The sequence below is a fragment of the Megalopta genalis genome, chromosome 7, assembly GCF_051020955.1.
Source record: "Megalopta genalis isolate 19385.01 chromosome 7, iyMegGena1_principal, whole genome shotgun sequence".
Taxonomy (NCBI): Eukaryota; Metazoa; Arthropoda; class Insecta; order Hymenoptera; family Halictidae; genus Megalopta; species Megalopta genalis.
Genome location: NC_135019.1, coordinates 10,730,066 through 10,748,033, shown reverse-complemented (window position 1 = coordinate 10,748,033; position 17,968 = coordinate 10,730,066). Strand labels below are relative to the sequence as shown.

At 38.2% G+C, this 17,968-nt stretch overlaps 4 protein-coding genes and 1 long non-coding RNA gene across 6 annotated transcripts; 3 read left to right on the top strand and 2 right to left on the bottom strand.

The window, feature by feature from the left end:
- Positions 1-2,927: 2,927 nt before the first annotated feature.
- On the top strand, positions 2,928-5,254 carry Idh3b (isocitrate dehydrogenase [NAD] subunit beta, mitochondrial). Its single transcript, XM_033485651.2, has 6 exons — positions 2,928-3,078; positions 3,520-3,579; positions 3,647-3,856; positions 3,941-4,332; positions 4,405-4,594; positions 4,677-5,254. The coding sequence occupies exons 1-6, from the start codon at positions 3,037-3,039 to the stop codon at positions 4,905-4,907; spliced, it is 1,125 nt and encodes a 374-aa protein (XP_033341542.1). The 5' UTR covers positions 2,928-3,036; the 3' UTR covers positions 4,908-5,254.
- A 127-nt stretch (positions 5,255-5,381) lies between these two features.
- On the top strand, positions 5,382-6,724 carry Sec20 (vesicle transport protein Sec20). Its single transcript, XM_033485655.2, has 3 exons — positions 5,382-5,556; positions 5,839-6,253; positions 6,333-6,724. The coding sequence occupies exons 1-3, from the start codon at positions 5,476-5,478 to the stop codon at positions 6,518-6,520; spliced, it is 684 nt and encodes a 227-aa protein (XP_033341546.1). The 5' UTR covers positions 5,382-5,475; the 3' UTR covers positions 6,521-6,724.
- LOC117229271 (neurocalcin-delta B) lies at positions 6,438-9,185 on the bottom strand. Of its 2 annotated transcripts, none has more exons than XM_033485653.2 (5): positions 8,131-9,185; positions 7,922-8,058; positions 7,052-7,421; positions 6,781-6,979; positions 6,438-6,695 (listed from the first exon to the last, which is right to left on the bottom strand). In XM_033485653.2, exons 1-5 carry the CDS (start codon positions 8,142-8,144, stop codon positions 6,648-6,650), a joined length of 768 nt encoding a protein of 255 aa, XP_033341544.1. In that variant the 5' UTR covers positions 8,145-9,185; the 3' UTR covers positions 6,438-6,647. The 2 variants fall into 2 exon arrangements, with proteins under 2 accessions (XP_033341544.1, XP_033341545.1); XM_033485654.2 differs by having other exon boundaries at positions 7,052-7,382; positions 8,131-9,178.
- A 93-nt stretch (positions 9,186-9,278) lies between these two features.
- On the top strand, positions 9,279-12,261 carry LOC117229268 (uncharacterized). Its single transcript, XR_013033936.1, has 2 exons — positions 9,279-11,300; positions 11,902-12,261. It is a non-coding gene; the product is annotated as an uncharacterized LOC117229268 (long non-coding RNA).
- On the bottom strand, positions 11,302-17,890 carry Vps15 (vacuolar protein sorting 15). The gene is made up of 17 exons (XM_033485650.2): positions 17,735-17,890; positions 17,131-17,311; positions 16,920-17,063; positions 16,644-16,798; positions 16,381-16,571; positions 15,645-16,285; positions 15,255-15,563; positions 14,803-15,186; positions 14,382-14,705; positions 13,955-14,284; positions 13,735-13,885; positions 13,541-13,654; positions 13,280-13,472; positions 13,025-13,190; positions 12,693-12,963; positions 12,284-12,614; positions 11,302-12,168 (listed from the first exon to the last, which is right to left on the bottom strand). The coding sequence occupies exons 1-17, from the start codon at positions 17,824-17,826 to the stop codon at positions 11,937-11,939; spliced, it is 4,209 nt and encodes a 1,402-aa protein (XP_033341541.2). The 5' UTR covers positions 17,827-17,890; the 3' UTR covers positions 11,302-11,936.
- Between the last annotated feature and the right edge of the window lie 78 nt (positions 17,891-17,968).

Below are 17,968 nucleotides of genomic sequence, written 5' to 3'. Positions count from 1 at the left end.
TACGGGGGGTAGCGACCCCGAGATGCCCGAGGCGCTTATAGGTTGTTAGTTTTCTTAATTTAAGTTTGTTAAATTTCATTTTCTCCACATTTTCTCATTAATTGCACTCGAGTGCGGGTTAGCTTGGCACTCGTGTGCTGGTTAACTTGGTACTCGTGTGCTGGTCTTAGGTTTTCTATATCGACTTGAATTCAGACTAACTTTAATTCAATGGTTTCAGGTTCATTACAGATATTATCATCCGCCGTGGGATGCGTCTTAGGTTTCATATTTTCGCCAAAATTTTCCAAATTCTCTATAATTTCGTTTCCTCCATTTACCCACAAATTGCACTCGTGTGCGGGTTAGCTTGGCACTCGTGTGCTGGTCTTAGGTTTCCTATTTCGCCTTGTATTCAAACTAACTTGAATTCAATCATGTCAGGTTCATTACAGAGATTATCATCCACCGAGGGATTATCATCCGCCGTGGGATTATCATCCGCCGATGGATTCGCCTTAGTTATTAAGTGCATGCGAGTTAGTTGATATGTGTGTGTGTGTGTGTGTGTGGCTTAGATTAAGATTCTTAACCTCTTGCCGTACTTTAACGAGTCTAGTTTTGAATAAAGATTTTTCTTAAGAATGAACATTATTTTATTTGTTCAATTTCGTCTAAATTTCTCTTCTTTTCATTACTATATTTACTTGTTCAATGAAATGTAGTCTCACAATAATTAAAAAATTTTCTTCTCCTTCTGAGACATTATTACAATCAGGAAACTTCTAGTCACCATAAATTTAAAGAAAATGGTACGACTAGGGGTTAAGATCGCTCAGGGGCCTCCGACCCACGGGAGCGCCCGTGGGGGGCACGGGGGGTAGCGTCCCCGAGGTACCCGAGTCGCTAAGTTCGCATATGTCGAGTACTATTGCCCAAGCTTCACTTTTTCACGTCTCGTTATTTATTCCGCCACAGCAGAGAGCTGTGGTGGCATTGCTTGCGCAAACTCTTGGGTAAGTCCGGACACATCTCGATGTTCGACGAGTGACCATGCGGCGTGGTGATTCGAACGCGGACCTTCCTTCTGGGGAGGCTCTCGCTTCGCACATTCGCAATGTAAGCCGTCCTTAGCTCTCTCTTGGGGGCGGGGCGCAGGGCGAGAAATCCGACTCATTGTGGGATGATCCAACTTTGGATCATCATTCCTCATGTGATCGCGCCGGTCATCGAGATCTGCGCGGCTCCAGACTTGTGCGAGCATTGTACGCGTCGCGTCACCCTCGTGTCAGTGCCTTCTGCACTGACTCGCACTTGTTTCTCACTTTGAAAGAATCACTGTCTTCTGCACTGATTCATTTTGGTCCCCGTGGCTCAGAGACTTCTTCTTTGATCCACTTTGGTCCACAAAAGTACTTGACATATGCAAACGTGTGATTGAGTGTGGGTGTGTGCTAGCTAGCTGGCGAGCGTGTGTGTTAGTTTAAATAAGTCGTCGTTGTAAGTAAGGGAGCCATAGCGAATTCCGACTTCGCTCTGACTCCCTTTCGGGTCTCTAAAGCAGCAACCTCCTCGCGGTGAGACCCGGGCAATCGGTGTCATCTTCGGTTCAAAAAATATTGCGAATTGCAATGAGTTTTGAGTCGAGGATGATAGCGAGCTAATAGCTGCTATCAATTCTCAATAAAATTCTCTTTGATATTGTAAAGTAGGGTATAAGATTGTAACAATTGTATTGCATGATTTTTAAATAAAAGTGTGTGGATTTATATTTTATGTCTTGACTCCGTACCAGTTTTCGTTCGCAAATTGTTGAAATTGGTGTTCCTCCGATCGGTGGTTTCTCAGGGGCTCGCTCATGGGTGTGGTCCGTAATCGAGTACGGGGGGTAGCGTTCCCGAGGTACCCGAGGCGTTTGTTGGTCGTTAGTTACAAATTTAAATTTTGTAACTGTTTGTAACTACTAATCGTTCCTATGCGTCCGAAAAATCAAACTAGAGGGGTACTTACATGAATAGGAAAATGACATATACGTAGAGGTATATAGAGTCGCAACTGCCGATGTGCGAATATGCATCCAACATAACCACAATCCAATCTTGCAACTAGGTTTAGGTTAGGTTTATTAAAGTGATAGGGAAATAATTTTTCCCTTTTACATTCCCCTTTGTTATCAGTAGATGGTTGTCAGACCTGCCATTCTTATTTACGTTCTCTTATTATATCACATCACATTATCACTTGATGTATTTTAGTATATATATTTATGTATTATAGTAATCTATTGGGAATCTGTATTATAACGCAAGCTCGCATCTACCTCCGATTCCACGCTGACAGTCCTTCCACTTAAGCGCCATCTTATAAGCACCGATATTACTAAACTTGCCAAATCTTTTGCTCTATAATATCGATATCATGAATTTTGATAATAAAACGGTTTGGGTTTACGGGATGACACTTAACTACCTAGAATCAGCATCTTTTTCGATATTTATTGGTATCATTCGAAGGTTCAATGCAGTGCGCGATTGTCAGACTTTCATCGACAAAAATCATCCAATGGCAAAACTGCTTGGATTCCATAGCTTCGGCACAATCAATTTTTACACTACTTTCTAAGACTTATATTACCAAATATTTGCATAATTCTCATAAGGTCTGACATTTGCGCATTGCTTTGAATCTTTTTCATTCGGATGATACCAATAAATATCGAAAAAGATGCTGATTTAAAGTAGTTAAATGTTACCCCGTAAACCCATATTTTCGTCTCATTTTGTCGGTATCTGTGTCCTCTACCGTTATCCCCTTGCTAGGGAGTCTAGCCTCTTAACAATTCTGTTGTCGTTTCAATATATTCATAACCAGAAAAATTATGATTACGTTACGGAAAGTCCAATCCTTGTGATTAATTTATATATATATATAAAATGAGGAAAATGAAATTTTTAAAATAGGGAATTATACTTTAGTTGCCCCAGTTGTTTCCAAATTTGATACGTTACTGGTCTATAAGCGGAAGAGTGGGAACGGCAGTGGGGTCCGTCGTAAAAAATGGCTTTACTCGCGAGAAACGTCTGCAAATTATTTTCGCAGGTAATGCAAATTCAATTGAAACAAAGACTTTCTATTATTTATACGATTGTTAGAGCTTTCGGCATTCCGTCAGATTGAAATATTATCGAGTTTTATGCAGTAATTTCTTCAATGGAGTGATACGTGAACGTTAAGAGTACACCAATGGTTAACGCAAGGACGTTGCATATGAAATTTCTTTTTCTTATAGACATATGAAAATTTTCTAGTTTAGCGGGAAAATTAATTTGCTGAGACGTTTTGGTAATTTGTTCATTAAAAATAAGGAGTTTTTTTCTAAATTCAATTAAGAAGATCGATAAAACGAATGACTTCGGTGATTCTGTTATTCAATCGTTATAAATATAGCTTTTTAATGCGGAATGAATGATTTGACTATACGACTTAGAAATGTATGCAAAATGATATTTATAAGTCAATAATAAATATTTTTATTTGCAGACTGCCCAGAAGGGATCTATTAGGGCACTGCATGTAGGAGCAGTACGTCAACAAGATACTGTACGTATTTAAGTATTTGTAGCAAATACTTCGATATATCATTTAATTGAAATAATTGTTATTTCAGGCAATTGAACAAGAAGGAAAAGTAAAATGTACCCTCATACCAGGAGATGGTGTTGGACCAGAATTAGTGGTCTCGGTGCAAAGTGTTTTCAAAGCTGCCAATGTACCGGTTGAATTTGAGCCATACTTCCTTTCGGAAGTAAATCCAACATTAAGTGCACCACTCGAACAAGTGTCCAATAGTATTGCAAGGAACCGTGTATGCTTGAAGGTACCTACATATTTAAATTGTTCATTGGATAATCTTAATAATAATATTATAAATTAATAGCTAACGTTAACTATTCTCCAACAGGGAATTCTAGCAACACCGGACCACTCCATGACCGGAGAGCTCCAAACATTGAATATGAAACTACGTAAAAGTCTGGACTTGTATTCAAACGTAGTACACGTAAAATCATTGCCTGGAGTTAAATGTCGTCATAAGAATGTTGATTGTATTATCATCAGAGAACAAACGGAAGGAGAATACTCTGCACTCGAGCATGAATCTGTGAAAGGAGTGGTAGAATGTTTGAAAATAGTCACTGCCACTAAAAGTCAAAGAATAGCAAAATTCGCGTTCGATTATGCCATGAAACACAATCGCAAGAAGGTCACTTGCGTTCACAAAGCCAACATTATGAAACTTGGTGATGGTCTATTTTTAAAATCGTGTCAAGAAATAGCCAAATTATATCCTAGGTAGAGATAAAGCTTATTTTCACAATCTGGTTTATTTACTATAGATTAACAATTATGTTGTTTTAATTGCAGGGTTATATTTGAAACAATGATTGTGGACAACTGTACTATGCAGATGGTATCCAATCCACATCAGTTCGATGTAATGGTATTACCAAATTTGTATGGTAATATTGTAGACAACCTTGCATCTGGACTTGTCGGCGGTGCTGGTGTAGTCGCGGGTGCCAGTTATAGTCCTGAGTGTGTTGTTTTTGAGCCGGTAAGAACGCATTTAATATACAAAATTGTGACAGCATACTTTAAATTGTACGAAATATAATAAGAATTCACTTGCAATTTAGGGTGCGAGGCACACATATTCAGAGGCTGTTGGTAAAAATGTTGCAAATCCTACTGCCATGCTTCTTTGCGCAGTAAAACTTCTGCGTCACGTTAACTTGTCACGCTATGCTGAACAAATTAGGGATGCGTTGAACCGCGTCTTGAACGACGGAAAAGTTTTAACAAAAGATTTAGGTGGACAAAGTTCTACAACAGATTTCACGAATGCTGTAATAACTTACCTTCGTTAAATTGTTACTATTGTATGATCTCTGTTAATGTCTGAGAGACTCGTGTAACATAGAATGTTATAGAATAGGCACATCGTGCTCTCTGTGCATTATAAAAAAAGGTAAATACGATCATGTCGAATTGTACAGTATTATCCGAGCACAGTCTATACCTAACTTATCTATTTTAAGTTAATATTTTATTTAAATCAATTGTATTCTGTCAACAAAATTGTTGTACTAATTCAATCTATATTGTATTTATGGTCAAAATTGTATTTGTTAGACAACAGTGTACCAGTCGTATGATAACAATGTAATACTCAAATTGTACATTAATAAATTGTATTACCTTGTACTTATCTTAATATATTTAGCAATACAACTTTATTTATTCGAAGTTACACTATATTTTAATTATCAATATGATACAGATCTTTAATTATAAAAACATACCGTATTGTATAAAACAGAAGTTTGTACATGACATGGCAATTATATGGAACAAAGGTTAATTAACTATACATTCCGCTTTTTGCTTATGACAGTAGAGGATACATAAACGAACTGTCAAAAAGCACGTGCATCAATGGAGACTCAGGAGTTAGATTTGGAGTTGATACGTCAAAATATCGTAAAAAATCACCTCCAACTTACAGCTCTGATCCAAGTAATTATCATTAAAAAACGAATACTTCTCTTAACAATACAAATGTCAATATAACCTGGAACACTAACGTCAACAACGGTCTATTTTCAACAAACGTTATAAATTAACAATTGTTTAGTTAATTTACTATTAATCGAATGTTTTATAAGGCTTTTGCGTTTTAAAAAATGTATACATCGGTATATTTTAATATTATATTAATAGTTCTAACCTCGTTTGAATTATGAGAAATACAAACAGCTGTTTTATTTTGTTTTTTTTTACTAAATCAGTATTTTTTAGGATATACAGCAATGCACTGGACCCCTACAACTGCTCAATGAATTGAATAACGAAGGCAGGATAAAAAGGGAAGCCTTACAGTCATCTTTATCCAAACTAGAGTCTTTGATCGAAAGAGAACTTGTGGAAAAAAAGAAAGCGGAGCTTCAGGCAGAAATAGATACTTATAAGCAACAGTACAAAAACTCTTTAGCAGCATTTTGCAAGGCCAATATTTTTAGCAAATGTATGATAGACAAAATTTCCAAAGAAGAACTCCTATCGATGCCTGAAGAACACCAGGCAGATTTACGTAGAAGGCATGACAGAAGGAGCTTAGCGAACAAGTCTAGCCAACTCTCGGACAAACTTTTAAGTATATCCAGACATTTGGCAGAGACAACTCAAAGAAGTGCAGATGCATTGGATACATTAAGTATACTTCTCTCTTGTACATTTCATTCAAGTATAGTTGGACATGATTTATGGAACATAAAAATTGTTGTATATTACAGTAACTTCATCTGACAAGGTGTCTAGCACCACAGATGAATTGGAGCACCAACAGCAAGTAATAGTTCAATCAGGAAAGTTATTAGGCAAATATGGTAGAAGAGAGGTCACGGATAAAGTTTTATTAGCACTAGCGTTTGCATTTTTTCTCGCTTGTGTTTTCTATATTTTACAGAAGAGGTTGTTTTAAGAGTACAAAATTGGTTTACACGGAACCGCGTTATTCGCATCGTTGTAACGGTAGAAACATTTTCTGAAGAGTGCGAGGAACGTGCATAATAGAATTCCACAATTGCATTTGTTAAATACTAGGATCATCACCAGAATCGATTGAATGACTCCAGTTGATTCAGAATCGTGGAATCCTGTAATAAAAGAATAGTATTAATATTAATTCACAATGTACCCATTCTTCAACTTTTAACTATAGTTTTATTAATTTGATTATACATTGTTGCAGCAATTCATGAATTCCTCCCGAGATATGACTCCGTCCTTATCGGTATCCATCTTTTCAAAAACCATGTCCACGTGTCTGTCGACCATACGCTGGATAGTCTGTCCATTATGCAGCATTTCGTAAATCGCGGATATTATGACCAGCATTTCCTTTCTCGTGATGTAACCGTCCCCGTTCAAGTCGTAAAACCTAACGGAGAGGAGGGCAAGACTAGAAAGTCAGATATCGAGCATGTAACTTTCATTGCTTCTGACCGGTCACCTGAAGATCCAGGAAAGCTTCTGGTCCAGGTCACCGTTCGCGATCAGAGCTATCTCAGCGAGGAGATCTTGGAAGCTGACAACACCGTCACCGTCCCTGTCGAAGGTGTTGAACACTATCTGAGTGTACTTCGCCGGATCTCCTAGCGGAAACAGTTTTGCGTATGCCGGCTTCAGGTCGTTCGTGGTCACCGCGCCTCGCGGACAATACTGTTTAAAGGCGCGATAGAGCTTTCGGATCTCATCCTTCGTGAAGCCCGTTTGGCACGTTAAAGAGGAGAGCCGTTCCGGAAATATATACGGCTGCTGCATCTCGTCGTCTTGCATGTTCTCTACGAAAACGCAGTGAGGTTGTACAGTCGTCGAAGATTCTAAAAGTATTGAAAATCGTCTTGTACGATAATTTTTATCTGTGCCAGCGGAGCATCGATTCTTTTAGACAGACGCGCGTTAGATCGGTGGTACAGGGTGCTCAAACGCAAACACAGTATATTTACTTTACTTTAAAAAAATATGATTATGCTTTATGTATTTATCATCATTACGCATGGAGATATATGGCTTTTCTATTAGTTTCACCAGAATCGATCGAGAAATCTCTTCATTTTAATCTTCACCAAATTAATTGAGAAAATGAAAGTTCGCAAATTCATAGAATAAAAATGGCTAATCCTCCTTTTATTAGAACTGTGCGTTAGTTTTAATGAGCCAGGAAGCTGGAAATGTGAAAGATCACTTTCTATCCGGCCAGAGTCTACCTGTTTTGCAACACCCTGTATCGGCGGACTAGTGGCATCGGTACAAATTACGTTCGATTAATAATAATAATAATAATACGGTATCGAATAAGCATGCACAGAGAATAACGTACCGGTGATCTTCTGAATGCTTCTCTTCATCTTTTTAAAGCTTCGTTGCATTTTCAACGAGAGGCTCGCACGGTTTCTCACCTGTAGACTGTCTTTCTCCTCCGCATTGAGGCTGTTCGACATTCTCGAAAATGTATCGCTTGTAATGTGAAAAGAATAGTATACACGAAATCTATCTTCTTTATTTTAGAATACAGAAATCATGAGTTACTTGGATGTTGGCATTCTTGGTAGCGCCGCGAACGAAGGGGATGCAGAAGTTCTCGGAATCACCAGTGAAACGGAACTGACGCGCGTGGTGCAGCCGGCGTAGAACAGCGACTTCAGGAAAATCTGTATTCTAAATATTTAGACGATAAACTCCAATGTTCGCGCCTAAATATATTTGCAAGCAATACGTTTTATCCTCGTCGGATGCCGAAGAATAACAAACAGCCTGTCGGGGTGTATTTAACTGCTGCTATAAAATTGGATCGCGTCTAGAAAAGCGTCGATGGAGCAGCAGTTCTCCTACCAATAAACGGTTGGCGGGGTACAAAATCTGAAAACATCTTCGTGGTTCGATTGCGACTGTCTCCGGCGACGAACGATGATTTATTTGTTAGAAACAGACGCGTACAGTGTACCGGTCAACGCATGCCATTCCGCGGTTGAACTTCTTATAATAGAAGCTACTTGTTCATGGGTTTCAACGCGCGTGCCTCTCGCTGAATACTAATATACGGTGTCTACATAAAATACATTTTTTTTCCGCCAGACTCCTATGATTCATCCATTTATGCCGGAGTCTTCCGGTTGCGGTACTTCTGTCGATCCTGTTGGATCCTGGGAAGATATATCATCGGGACACGATGATATCTGTAACAGCCAGTTCACCGTGACCCGGCGTTTATCTTTCAGATTTTAAGAACCCATGAACTTGAATCCAGACTCGCGAATCCGCGAACGTGTTCGCAAGAAAATCACTCGAGAATCGCGAACCCCTTGGCGCAAAACACCGTCGCAGACTTTCTCTGCCAAATGCTATTAATAGTTCGACAGCCTGGAAACCGGCTATTACGGTAATAGGAAATAGTCACGGCTTATTCATGGCGAACCTTAATGAGAACGATTACGCGTAACCTGGCTCTTTGCTATTTACGGAATGACCCGTCGACTTCCGAAATTTTCGGTCTGGTACCGCTGGAAAGAATTGTCTGTTGACGATAATACATTTACAAACGGAATCTATAAACTCCAAGTTATATATATAATATATAATATATATAATAATATAATATAATATATATAATAATATAATATAATATATATAATAATATAATATAATATATATAATAATATAATATAATATATATAATAATATAATATAATATATATAATAATAATATAATATAATATATATATAGATTCCGTTTGTAAATATATATGTATTAAATAAATGTAGATGCTTCGGTTCGTGTGTGTGTGTGTGTGTGTGTGTGTGTGTGTGTGTGTGTGTGTGTGTGTGTGTGTGTGTGTGTGTGTGTGTGTACTATACCCACAAGACGATGAATGATGAAATGAAGGTTTTGCGGACTTTTGACGCCGTTCATAACATTCGATGAAATAAATCAGAATTCGATGAAATAAAAAACGAGTTTATCGGTCCAGATGATGGAACAATTGACCTTAATTTCGAGAGATAGCGCGGAGATCATCGGGAACCTTGACACAAATGTTGCTGCGAAGCAGGGTCGTTTGTAATCAAATTCGTTATCACGCAAAAACCAAATTATCACGCGAACCGAATCAATTCCCTGTTACTTTCGCGAAAATACGGAATAATTTTTCTTTCCTTCGAGTAGCTGAGTTTTGAAATTTGTACGAGGATCCGTAGTCTACGATAATTCAGAGAAGAACGGAAATGCAGTTTTTTTGCGCATCAGCGAGCCGAACAAATGAGTAACCATAATTAAATCGGCGTTGCATATATTATCGTGTATTTCTCTTGAGACATAATCCGCTGCACATGCGGAATACCAAAACGATGGTACGCCGTGCGAATAAAAATACAATTTCTACGTAGAAGACAGGAGCATATAGGGACTTCCCCAAGTTCAATGTGACGGTCACGCATGATCCGCCATTGTTACGCAGATTCTGTGATTCGGAACTTCTTTTTTATGTCCGAAAATAACATGCAAATTGTTGTACAATGACAGCGTTTGCCTCTACAACAATCCACAGATTCTAAAGGAATCTCAATGAAATAAAGAGCACCTAAACAGAAATTGATTAGAGATTAAGGAGAGACAATATAATCGCGGATGTGCAATGTATCCAAAGAAATATTAATAAATCATAATAAATAATTCTCGGGGCGGTTTTTTTTTTAAATCGAGACTCTGGCAAACAATGCCAGACCAACGGAAGCGCATTTGCAACTTCTTGCAGAGGCGATTTTTTCGGAGCGGTAGGGCAGTCCTGGTATATAAAACAGCAGCAACCATCCAGCATCTCTGCATTACGAGAGTGTACTCGTTACCGCGAGTTACAGCTCAAACTTCTCTTTGAAAATACAACAAATAAAAACTGTTCGTATGTCCAGCGAAGTCTAATCGCCGATTTAGTTCGATCGTAGTGCCGGAGTACCCGGAAGAACGGCAGACGTGCTCGTAATTGGTCTGTTCAAAAAAGTGTGAAGTTCGAAAGCGGGCGAATAACGAGTTCATCAAGCACATGTCGCAACAATTGGCCGTCGGACCTTTTAGCATGAAAGTTAGTTAGTGTCTTGCCCCGTGCTTGGTTACCCGTGCGTACATACAACGAATCTGGTCGTTTCGTGAACAGTGGTGTTTACACTATAAATAACTACTAAATAAATAAATATTAATATAAATATATATATATATAAATAAAATAATAATAAAAATATATAAATATATATAACTAAATAAATACTAATAACTACACGATAAATAAATTGATTATTATAAGAAAAATTTTAAATGAACTCTCTATGTCGCGCTTCATTTGAAATTGAATTCTGAGATCACCGGTTTATTATTTTTGTCCAGGCGTTCTTCGTCGATCTTTAATCCGTGTAGCTAACTATAGTAGCTTACAATGAAGATTCTGTTCGCATTCTTATTGCTGATCGTCACCGTGACCGCGGCTCCATGGATCGAGATTCTGTTCGGCGATCAGTCCGGTTACAATTATCGTCCGCCGAATCAGGGGAAGCAAGAGTTCAAACGAAGACAGGGAAAAGGTGGAAAAGAACGATGGAAGGAGATCTGCAGAACGATCAATCCTGATCCTTTTGCATTCACGGGCAGAGGGTCCTATCCCGTCGCGCCAATCTGTCCCTGGTAACGATCCGAAGTGATCAAACCATCGCAGGTGCGTTCAAAATATGAATTTTATTGTAACAATATTAGGAAGTATGAAGATATCCACTGGTTATGAGTATTTCAGTCGTTATACAAGTGAACTATTGATCTAACACAAAATTACGCAGTCGTTACATACGCCAGCCGGTATAAATAGCATGTGAACAATGTTTACACGGCGCCATTTGATTTGTACACTGATCAATCGTATCGTCCTGACATGATTTCATGCGATTAGCTCTCGCTGCTAGTACACTAAAGTCTAGAAACGTTTACTGTATTTTGTATGTTACAGTATATCGAAGCTCTCTCTCTCGTCGGTTTTACGTTTCACGTAGAAAAATAAATCATTTATAATTATACAGAAAGATCATGGTGTCGTTGAAGTAACGTTGTCGCGTTACGTTTCGTCCGCGGAAATGCATGGTAATATTGTTATCATCATTACGACTATCGATGGTCTTAATAAATTACGGTTTATATACAGTACACAGTATATAGTATATACAAATAAAAGATCACAGAATTACTGTAGCAGCACGTTCGTACAAAATCTCGATGTCTGGTCGAATCGTTTTCTACGCTAAAGAACATTTGTACACTTTGTGCAGAGTCGGGACACCGTGGACGACGGAAGCGAGAACAATCATTTCCAAACTTGTATCAAGCCGTCCGTGCTGCCAGTCAGAATACAGGTGTTCGACATAGATACGGCAGAGATCGTGTCGTGGTGGCCCGACGGTGGCGTTTCTGGACCCTGGCCACCTTCTTCCGAGTTTCTTGTTCGAACGCTGCTGCCTCCCACGGACGACGACGGCGCGGGCCCATCGTTGGCTAAGACTTCTTGCACGACGTTTGTTCCATCTATCAACCGTTGCCTGGGAAATAAACCACGGGAATGTATATACAAATGTAATAATAATAAAATGTAATAATAATAAGAATTTTTAAATAAATACTGCTAAATAGAGCGATCGTGTTGCTAATACTAACTCGTATGCTAATGAACTTGGAGGGGTGGCGTCGTTGGCTGCAGGTAGCGCGACGTAAGATTCGCTAGGAGTATTCAAATCCCAAAAACGTAGTCTCATGTCGGCACCGCCGGCTAGCAGAAAGCCAAAGCGATCGATGCATCCGGAATATAAGGCGCATACACTGTGACCACCCTGAGAATGGCTGAGAGGCGGAGCACTCGACGCCCAGAGTACCATTTGCCGAAAATCGGTTTCAAGATTCCACATGGAAATCTCGTTGTTTCCCTGCACAGCGGAGATAATCCACGAATGTTCGGTTGGGTGGGTGATTACTTTTCGAACTCTTGCGCCTGAACAGAACGTTACAGAGATTATTCAAGGATCGTGTATTCGTTAAACCCAACTGTGTCCTGATTTGATTACTTTACCGGTGGGATGTTTGATGTTGGTTATCGGTAACTGAAATCGCAAGTCCCAACACGTGTGCACACCCGAACTGGTTCCAAGTGTCAGCCACTGTTGATAATTGTTCACACAAAAGGAAGTAATCACGCCGTTTTTTAGGTCGTTCTCTAAACGCCACGTTGTACCGGGACACCGCAAGTCCCATCCAACCAATGAACCATATAGAGAAGCGTATACTAGAACCGACTGCGATCCTGAGTCCAAGTACTGCAGGTCCACCGCGCATCCTTCTTCCTAAATAATGATTTAATCATGTACCATAGATAGTAACAAAATGGTACACATCGTTAGTTACCTGAAGATCCAATTGTCTGGTTCCAATGATGCTCATTTTGCTCGAATTCGGTTCAATTCTTAAAACGAACACTGTGCCCGATTGACTCGCAGAACTTGCTAGCGACTGCCCCTGATCGCACACTGCCAGGCCAACTAGAGGACCACCTCTGTGCATGTGTGTTTGCCTAAAATGATTCAAGTATATAATCATGCAACGTAATCAACCACGCCTGAAGAACATAATACATGTACAAGAGCCTAAAGGATTGTTTACCTAGAACGATTAGCTATGTTTCGGCCCTCCATTTTACTAGCGTCCCATATCTTAATACATCCGTCCGCAGAGCTACTTGCAAATAGACTAGTGTCTGGTATGGAAACTAGCCTATTCACTGCTGCTCTGTGTTCATGGAGATGGGCAACCGAAACTCCCCTAGGTCTCCAGCCACTTGGCAATAATCTTGACCCTATCGAAGATCACAAATGTTTCATGTAAATCTGAGTACGACGTCTAAAAGTAATGATAATTAATTACCGGTTTGCCATGCAATATTATCAGCCCAATGCTGTGCTCTTAATGCTGCAGCATGCTGCTCTTGCTTCCTGTACGTCAGCTGTCTCACCTCTAATCTACAAGGTGCACACCTGTCTGAAGAATTACAGAAAGTTGTATTTTTTGTAACACATTTCTTTATGCTAACATCAAAGATCATTCTAAGAAAGACATACATTGAATATATGATCGCTCGTGGAGAGAGTGATCGTTTATGCTATTCATATCAGACAAGCTATGCTGAGGTGATAAATGTATATCCCCTCCGTGCAAGCTTTGACTAGGGCTACCGCTACTTCCAGTCATGTCTGACATTTTCACGGTGTGCTGTAATGTATAAAGGAGTCAATAAATATCATATAAAATCTAATCGTTGTGTCTTATTTGTTTAATTACTTGAACGTTATCTTGTGCTGCGAACATCGTACGCCATTCTTGGTTCATCGTTGCGTATGTACCGACGCTATCCGATGTTCTACGATCTAATCGTTTAAATGGTGGCAGACCTAGGTCGGCTTTCGTGTCAGGATATAATATTACAATGTGATGTCGTATCCTGTCCTTCATAGAGCTTAATTCCAGTTTCCCATCCATGGATTTAACTGTACTTTGCTTTGCGTCCACCGAATTCCGATACTTATTAATTTTCATTAAATGTGGTTTCATTATCAGCAACTGATCCTCAACGGTCTCGGTCATGGATTCCGAACTCAGTCGTCTAAAAAGCTATGGGCAGAAAAGTTAAGTCTAAAAATGTATACAACGCGTTTTCCTTGGAACAAGTGTAGATATTAAAACTTGTTAGATAGTGTTATTGACTCACATTTCGTAACGAGGTACTCATTTCGTTATATTGTGGCACGATTCCCGTTACTGCTTTAGCGCGAGCTGCTTGTCTTTGTTCAAGAACTTGAAACAGTTCTTCTACATCGGAATACTTCACGACAGAATCGTAAACAATTCTTGGTATAGGCGGTACCAAAGCTTCCCACAATAAAATCTCGATTTCGATTTGAATCAGAGGATGTTTTAAGTACGGCTGGATCATTGTCTGCACTTTGCATTGGACATCCACCAAGCTGAGTGTTCTTGCCGCGGCGGATATGAAACCGACTATCGCGTGTCTTATCCATAAATTGGGGTGCACCTATGGATGGTATTGTGTTAAAAAATATCAGAATTTCAAAATATAATTTTAAGTATTATTAACAGTGCTTGTTCATTGTTAAGGTATAGGGCCTTACTAGAAAGACTGTAGTCTCATATAGCAGTTGATAAAGCCCGGATTTATGTAAAAGACCCAATTCGGTGAGAGTCGCCATTGCATTGATAGCCTTAGTCGTCACGAATTCTTCAGGATCTGCTAATCCTTGTTGAAGAAGAGGCATAAGTATAGGACTACTGTGCCATCCAACATAAGCAGCTACACCCACGATACACTCGAAGAAGGAGCCCCTTAATTCCTTGTCCTCTTTATCATTTAAGAAAGTGATAACATGACTTAGCAAAATATCGTTCGCTTTTTGCTTGCCAAAAAATACACAGAGTTTATTTATTCCGCTCTCCATTAATGTTTGCTTTACTAAATTCTGGGGATCTGTTAATAACATGGACACAGATTGTTGAACCTAATAATATCACATGATTTAGTATGTAACAGATTTAAAGACAATTACGAATGTATCCAGCTAATTACCATTTCGTGTAATGTCTGAAGCTCGCTATCGTAACTTGGTTTTGGACCTTCTTTATTACTCAAATTCGACAGGTGAGAATTCTCCAAGTAACGTAGCGCTATGTGTGCCAGATGTGCGATATTTTCCGCATATGCAGCCCGAACTATAACTGCTTCGTCTTGTGTGATATGCGCCAGACCTGGTAAAATGTATTCTGGGAAAATATTTACATCTGTCGGCGGAATTGATTTTACAAGGTGCAAACATTTCGTCAATATGTGTATAGCTGATACTCTCACTCGTGGAGCAGGGTCATGAACCAAATGAAACTGTAACAGATTTTATATAAATATCGTGACCAAAACTGGTATTGAACAATGATATTATTCGAAATGTTAAAACTAACTTACAATATAAGGCAAAATGCGGTCCAGTATCGTTTCATCTGAAGTATTTTCTGCTAATTCAAGCAGTATTTCAAGACTCTGCAATTTCGACTGTGAATGATGCAAGCCTCGTATACACGACGTAACCAGCTGAGTTATAATAACCAGACCTTCTAAAGGCTCTGAAGAGGAGAATTCTTTACTATCTGTTTTCTCATCTATCTGGTTTAGATCACTTTTATCGATACTGTGATCACTGTCGCCATCCACAACAGTATTCTCTTCACTATGGCCAGAATCGTGTTTTAATAATTCTACGCTATTATTAAATTGAATACTCCTAGTTGTTTCCTCTCTATCATTTTTTATCTTTTCATTTTCTTCTGCTTTCAAAATGTTAATAATATTACCGATATCTTTTTTGAGTCTATTTATTTTTTCATCCGGCGACAGAATCGGAGCAGCAGAGAAAATAAGCATATACGACTGCAGAAACGAATAGAAATATTCCGGAAATATCGTACCACGAGCCTGCGCCAAATAAATTTCAGCACTTTTCCTGTTTGCTGGATTTCTTTCCAGCATAGACGCAAGCAATTCACGTATTCCTGGATCCTCTATGGCATCCAGATGCTTGTTCGCAGAGTATTCATTGTTTCTATATGCTTCATGTAGCATAACAAAATAATTTTTCATTATTTACTCATAATATTATTATACATAATAAGTTAGAGACAATTTTTATATATCATATACGCACCTAATAGTTGAGAAAAGTCAAATGGAGGGTGTCCTTCATTATACAACTCTGCTAAAGCACAGCCTGCAGAAAAAATGTCCATCATTGGATGCAAATCACCCGTTTTTAACTCTTGCTCAGATAATAATAATGTATTGCACAATTCTGACGATAATGTTTTCACAAACCGTTCAGGCGCAATGTAACATGTTCTAAAACATTATATTAAAATAAGTGTATAATATAACGATTTGATGAAGAATTAAATCAATTATGGAATGTACCTTCTCCTAGATGTATCAAAAAAATATGAAAAATCAGCTGGATTATCTTCGGGTAAGTAAGTCGGTTTAAAACTTGCAAAATCTGTGAGTAGAATCCAGTTCCAGCTGGTAATCATAATATTTTCTAACTTTATGTCACCATGGCATACTCCAAACTACAGTTAAACAAATATTAATTTTTAGGACTACTAAAATGTCTGTTACACGATTAATTCACTTGTCTAGTTTAAAAAAGAAGAATTTACCCTGATGGTATTGTTTTCAATAATACCTCACCTTATGTGCTTGATGTAATGCATATAAAACTTGAAAAGTTATCCATTTTTTCTCTATAGTTGTTAAAAATGGCCTAGTACTAATTCTATCATAAAGCGAATACTTCACGTATTCTCTCATTATCGACCCTGATTTTTCTGTGAGCTGTTAAAAAATTTATCTATGATTTATCTATATCAATATATTAAATACAATACATAAAAATACTTACAATCATTCTTTGAAATGGTAGGCAATTTACGGCAGATGCTAATTTAGATCTAATCTCCTCAAGTTTATCCTTGTACGCTGATAATGGCAATGTTGGATCATGAATAGCAAAAACTTTTACTACTATGAGACCCTCTTGGCTTCTGGCTCTGGCCACTTTAAAAAATCTGGTGCTTCCTAAGCTGCATTTATTTAAATAAAAATTATGAAACACAGAAAGTATTTAACAGATTTTTGAACTATTTTAACACTTTTGAAACTATGTATTTTTAATTCATTGTATACGCACTGAAAATTCTAATAGAGATTGTTGATTACTTTTCGATTCCTATATTCATAAATGGAACTATGAAAGAAAAATTTGCATAAACATTTATTGCCAAATGGTCAAGTCAATATAACTTATGCGACTCATTGTTTACTTTAAATTATTCGATAACATTCAACGAAAGATATAATATAATGTTTCTATCATATGAAAACCATTGTCCAATCGTTTTAATTTCCATTTAGTATGTCGAGACAGTATTTTTGAAAGAACAAACACATAGGTTGTAGCAAAAGACCAACATTACATTTGTTTAAAACTAATTGAATCTACTTACTTTACATCAAATAATAAGTCACTATGGTCCGTCAAATAATGTTCTACTGGAAATATTTGACTAGGCGCGATGCCGACTAATTGATTTCCCATTTTGCAAGTCGATGTTTAGTTGAAATTGATGTATTTGCAAGCAGCATCCATTTTGTGCCAACTTCACTCTATTCGATTTCAAGCAATGCGGACATAGACTGATTACAGTGCAAAAATATCCCTAGGTGAAATTTTCGCAACG

Coding starts and splice junctions, on each gene's coding strand:
- Idh3b (XM_033485651.2), top strand. CDS start 3,037: ATGGCTTTACTCGCGAGAAACGTCTGCAAATTATTTTCGCAG. Junction 3,580..3,646: donor CAGTACGTCAACAAGATACT/GTACGTATTTAA, acceptor TTGTTATTTCAG/GCAATTGAACAAGAAGGAAA. Junction 3,857..3,940: donor GGAACCGTGTATGCTTGAAG/GTACCTACATAT, acceptor ATTCTCCAACAG/GGAATTCTAGCAACACCGGA.
- Sec20 (XM_033485655.2), top strand. CDS start 5,476: ATGGAGACTCAGGAGTTAGATTTGGAGTTGATACGTCAAAATATCGTA. Junction 5,557..5,838: donor AACTTACAGCTCTGATCCAA/GTAATTATCATT, acceptor AGTATTTTTTAG/GATATACAGCAATGCACTGG. Junction 6,254..6,332: donor AGATGCATTGGATACATTAA/GTATACTTCTCT, acceptor TGTATATTACAG/TAACTTCATCTGACAAGGTG.
- LOC117229271 (XM_033485653.2), bottom strand. Junction 7,422..7,921: donor AAGCATTCAGAAGATCACCG/GTACGTTATTCT, acceptor CAATACTTTTAG/AATCTTCGACGACTGTACAA. Junction 6,980..7,051: donor AAGCTTTCCTGGATCTTCAG/GTGACCGGTCAG, acceptor CCTCTCCGTTAG/GTTTTACGACTTGAACGGGG.
- Vps15 (XM_033485650.2), bottom strand. CDS start 17,826: ATGGGAAATCAATTAGTCGGCATCGCGCCTAGTCAAATATTTCCAGTA. Junction 13,886..13,954: donor CAGCACAAGATAACGTTCAA/GTAATTAAACAA, acceptor TATACATTACAG/CACACCGTGAAAATGTCAGA. Junction 12,615..12,692: donor CAACATCAAACATCCCACCG/GTAAAGTAATCA, acceptor CGTTCTGTTCAG/GCGCAAGAGTTCGAAAAGTA.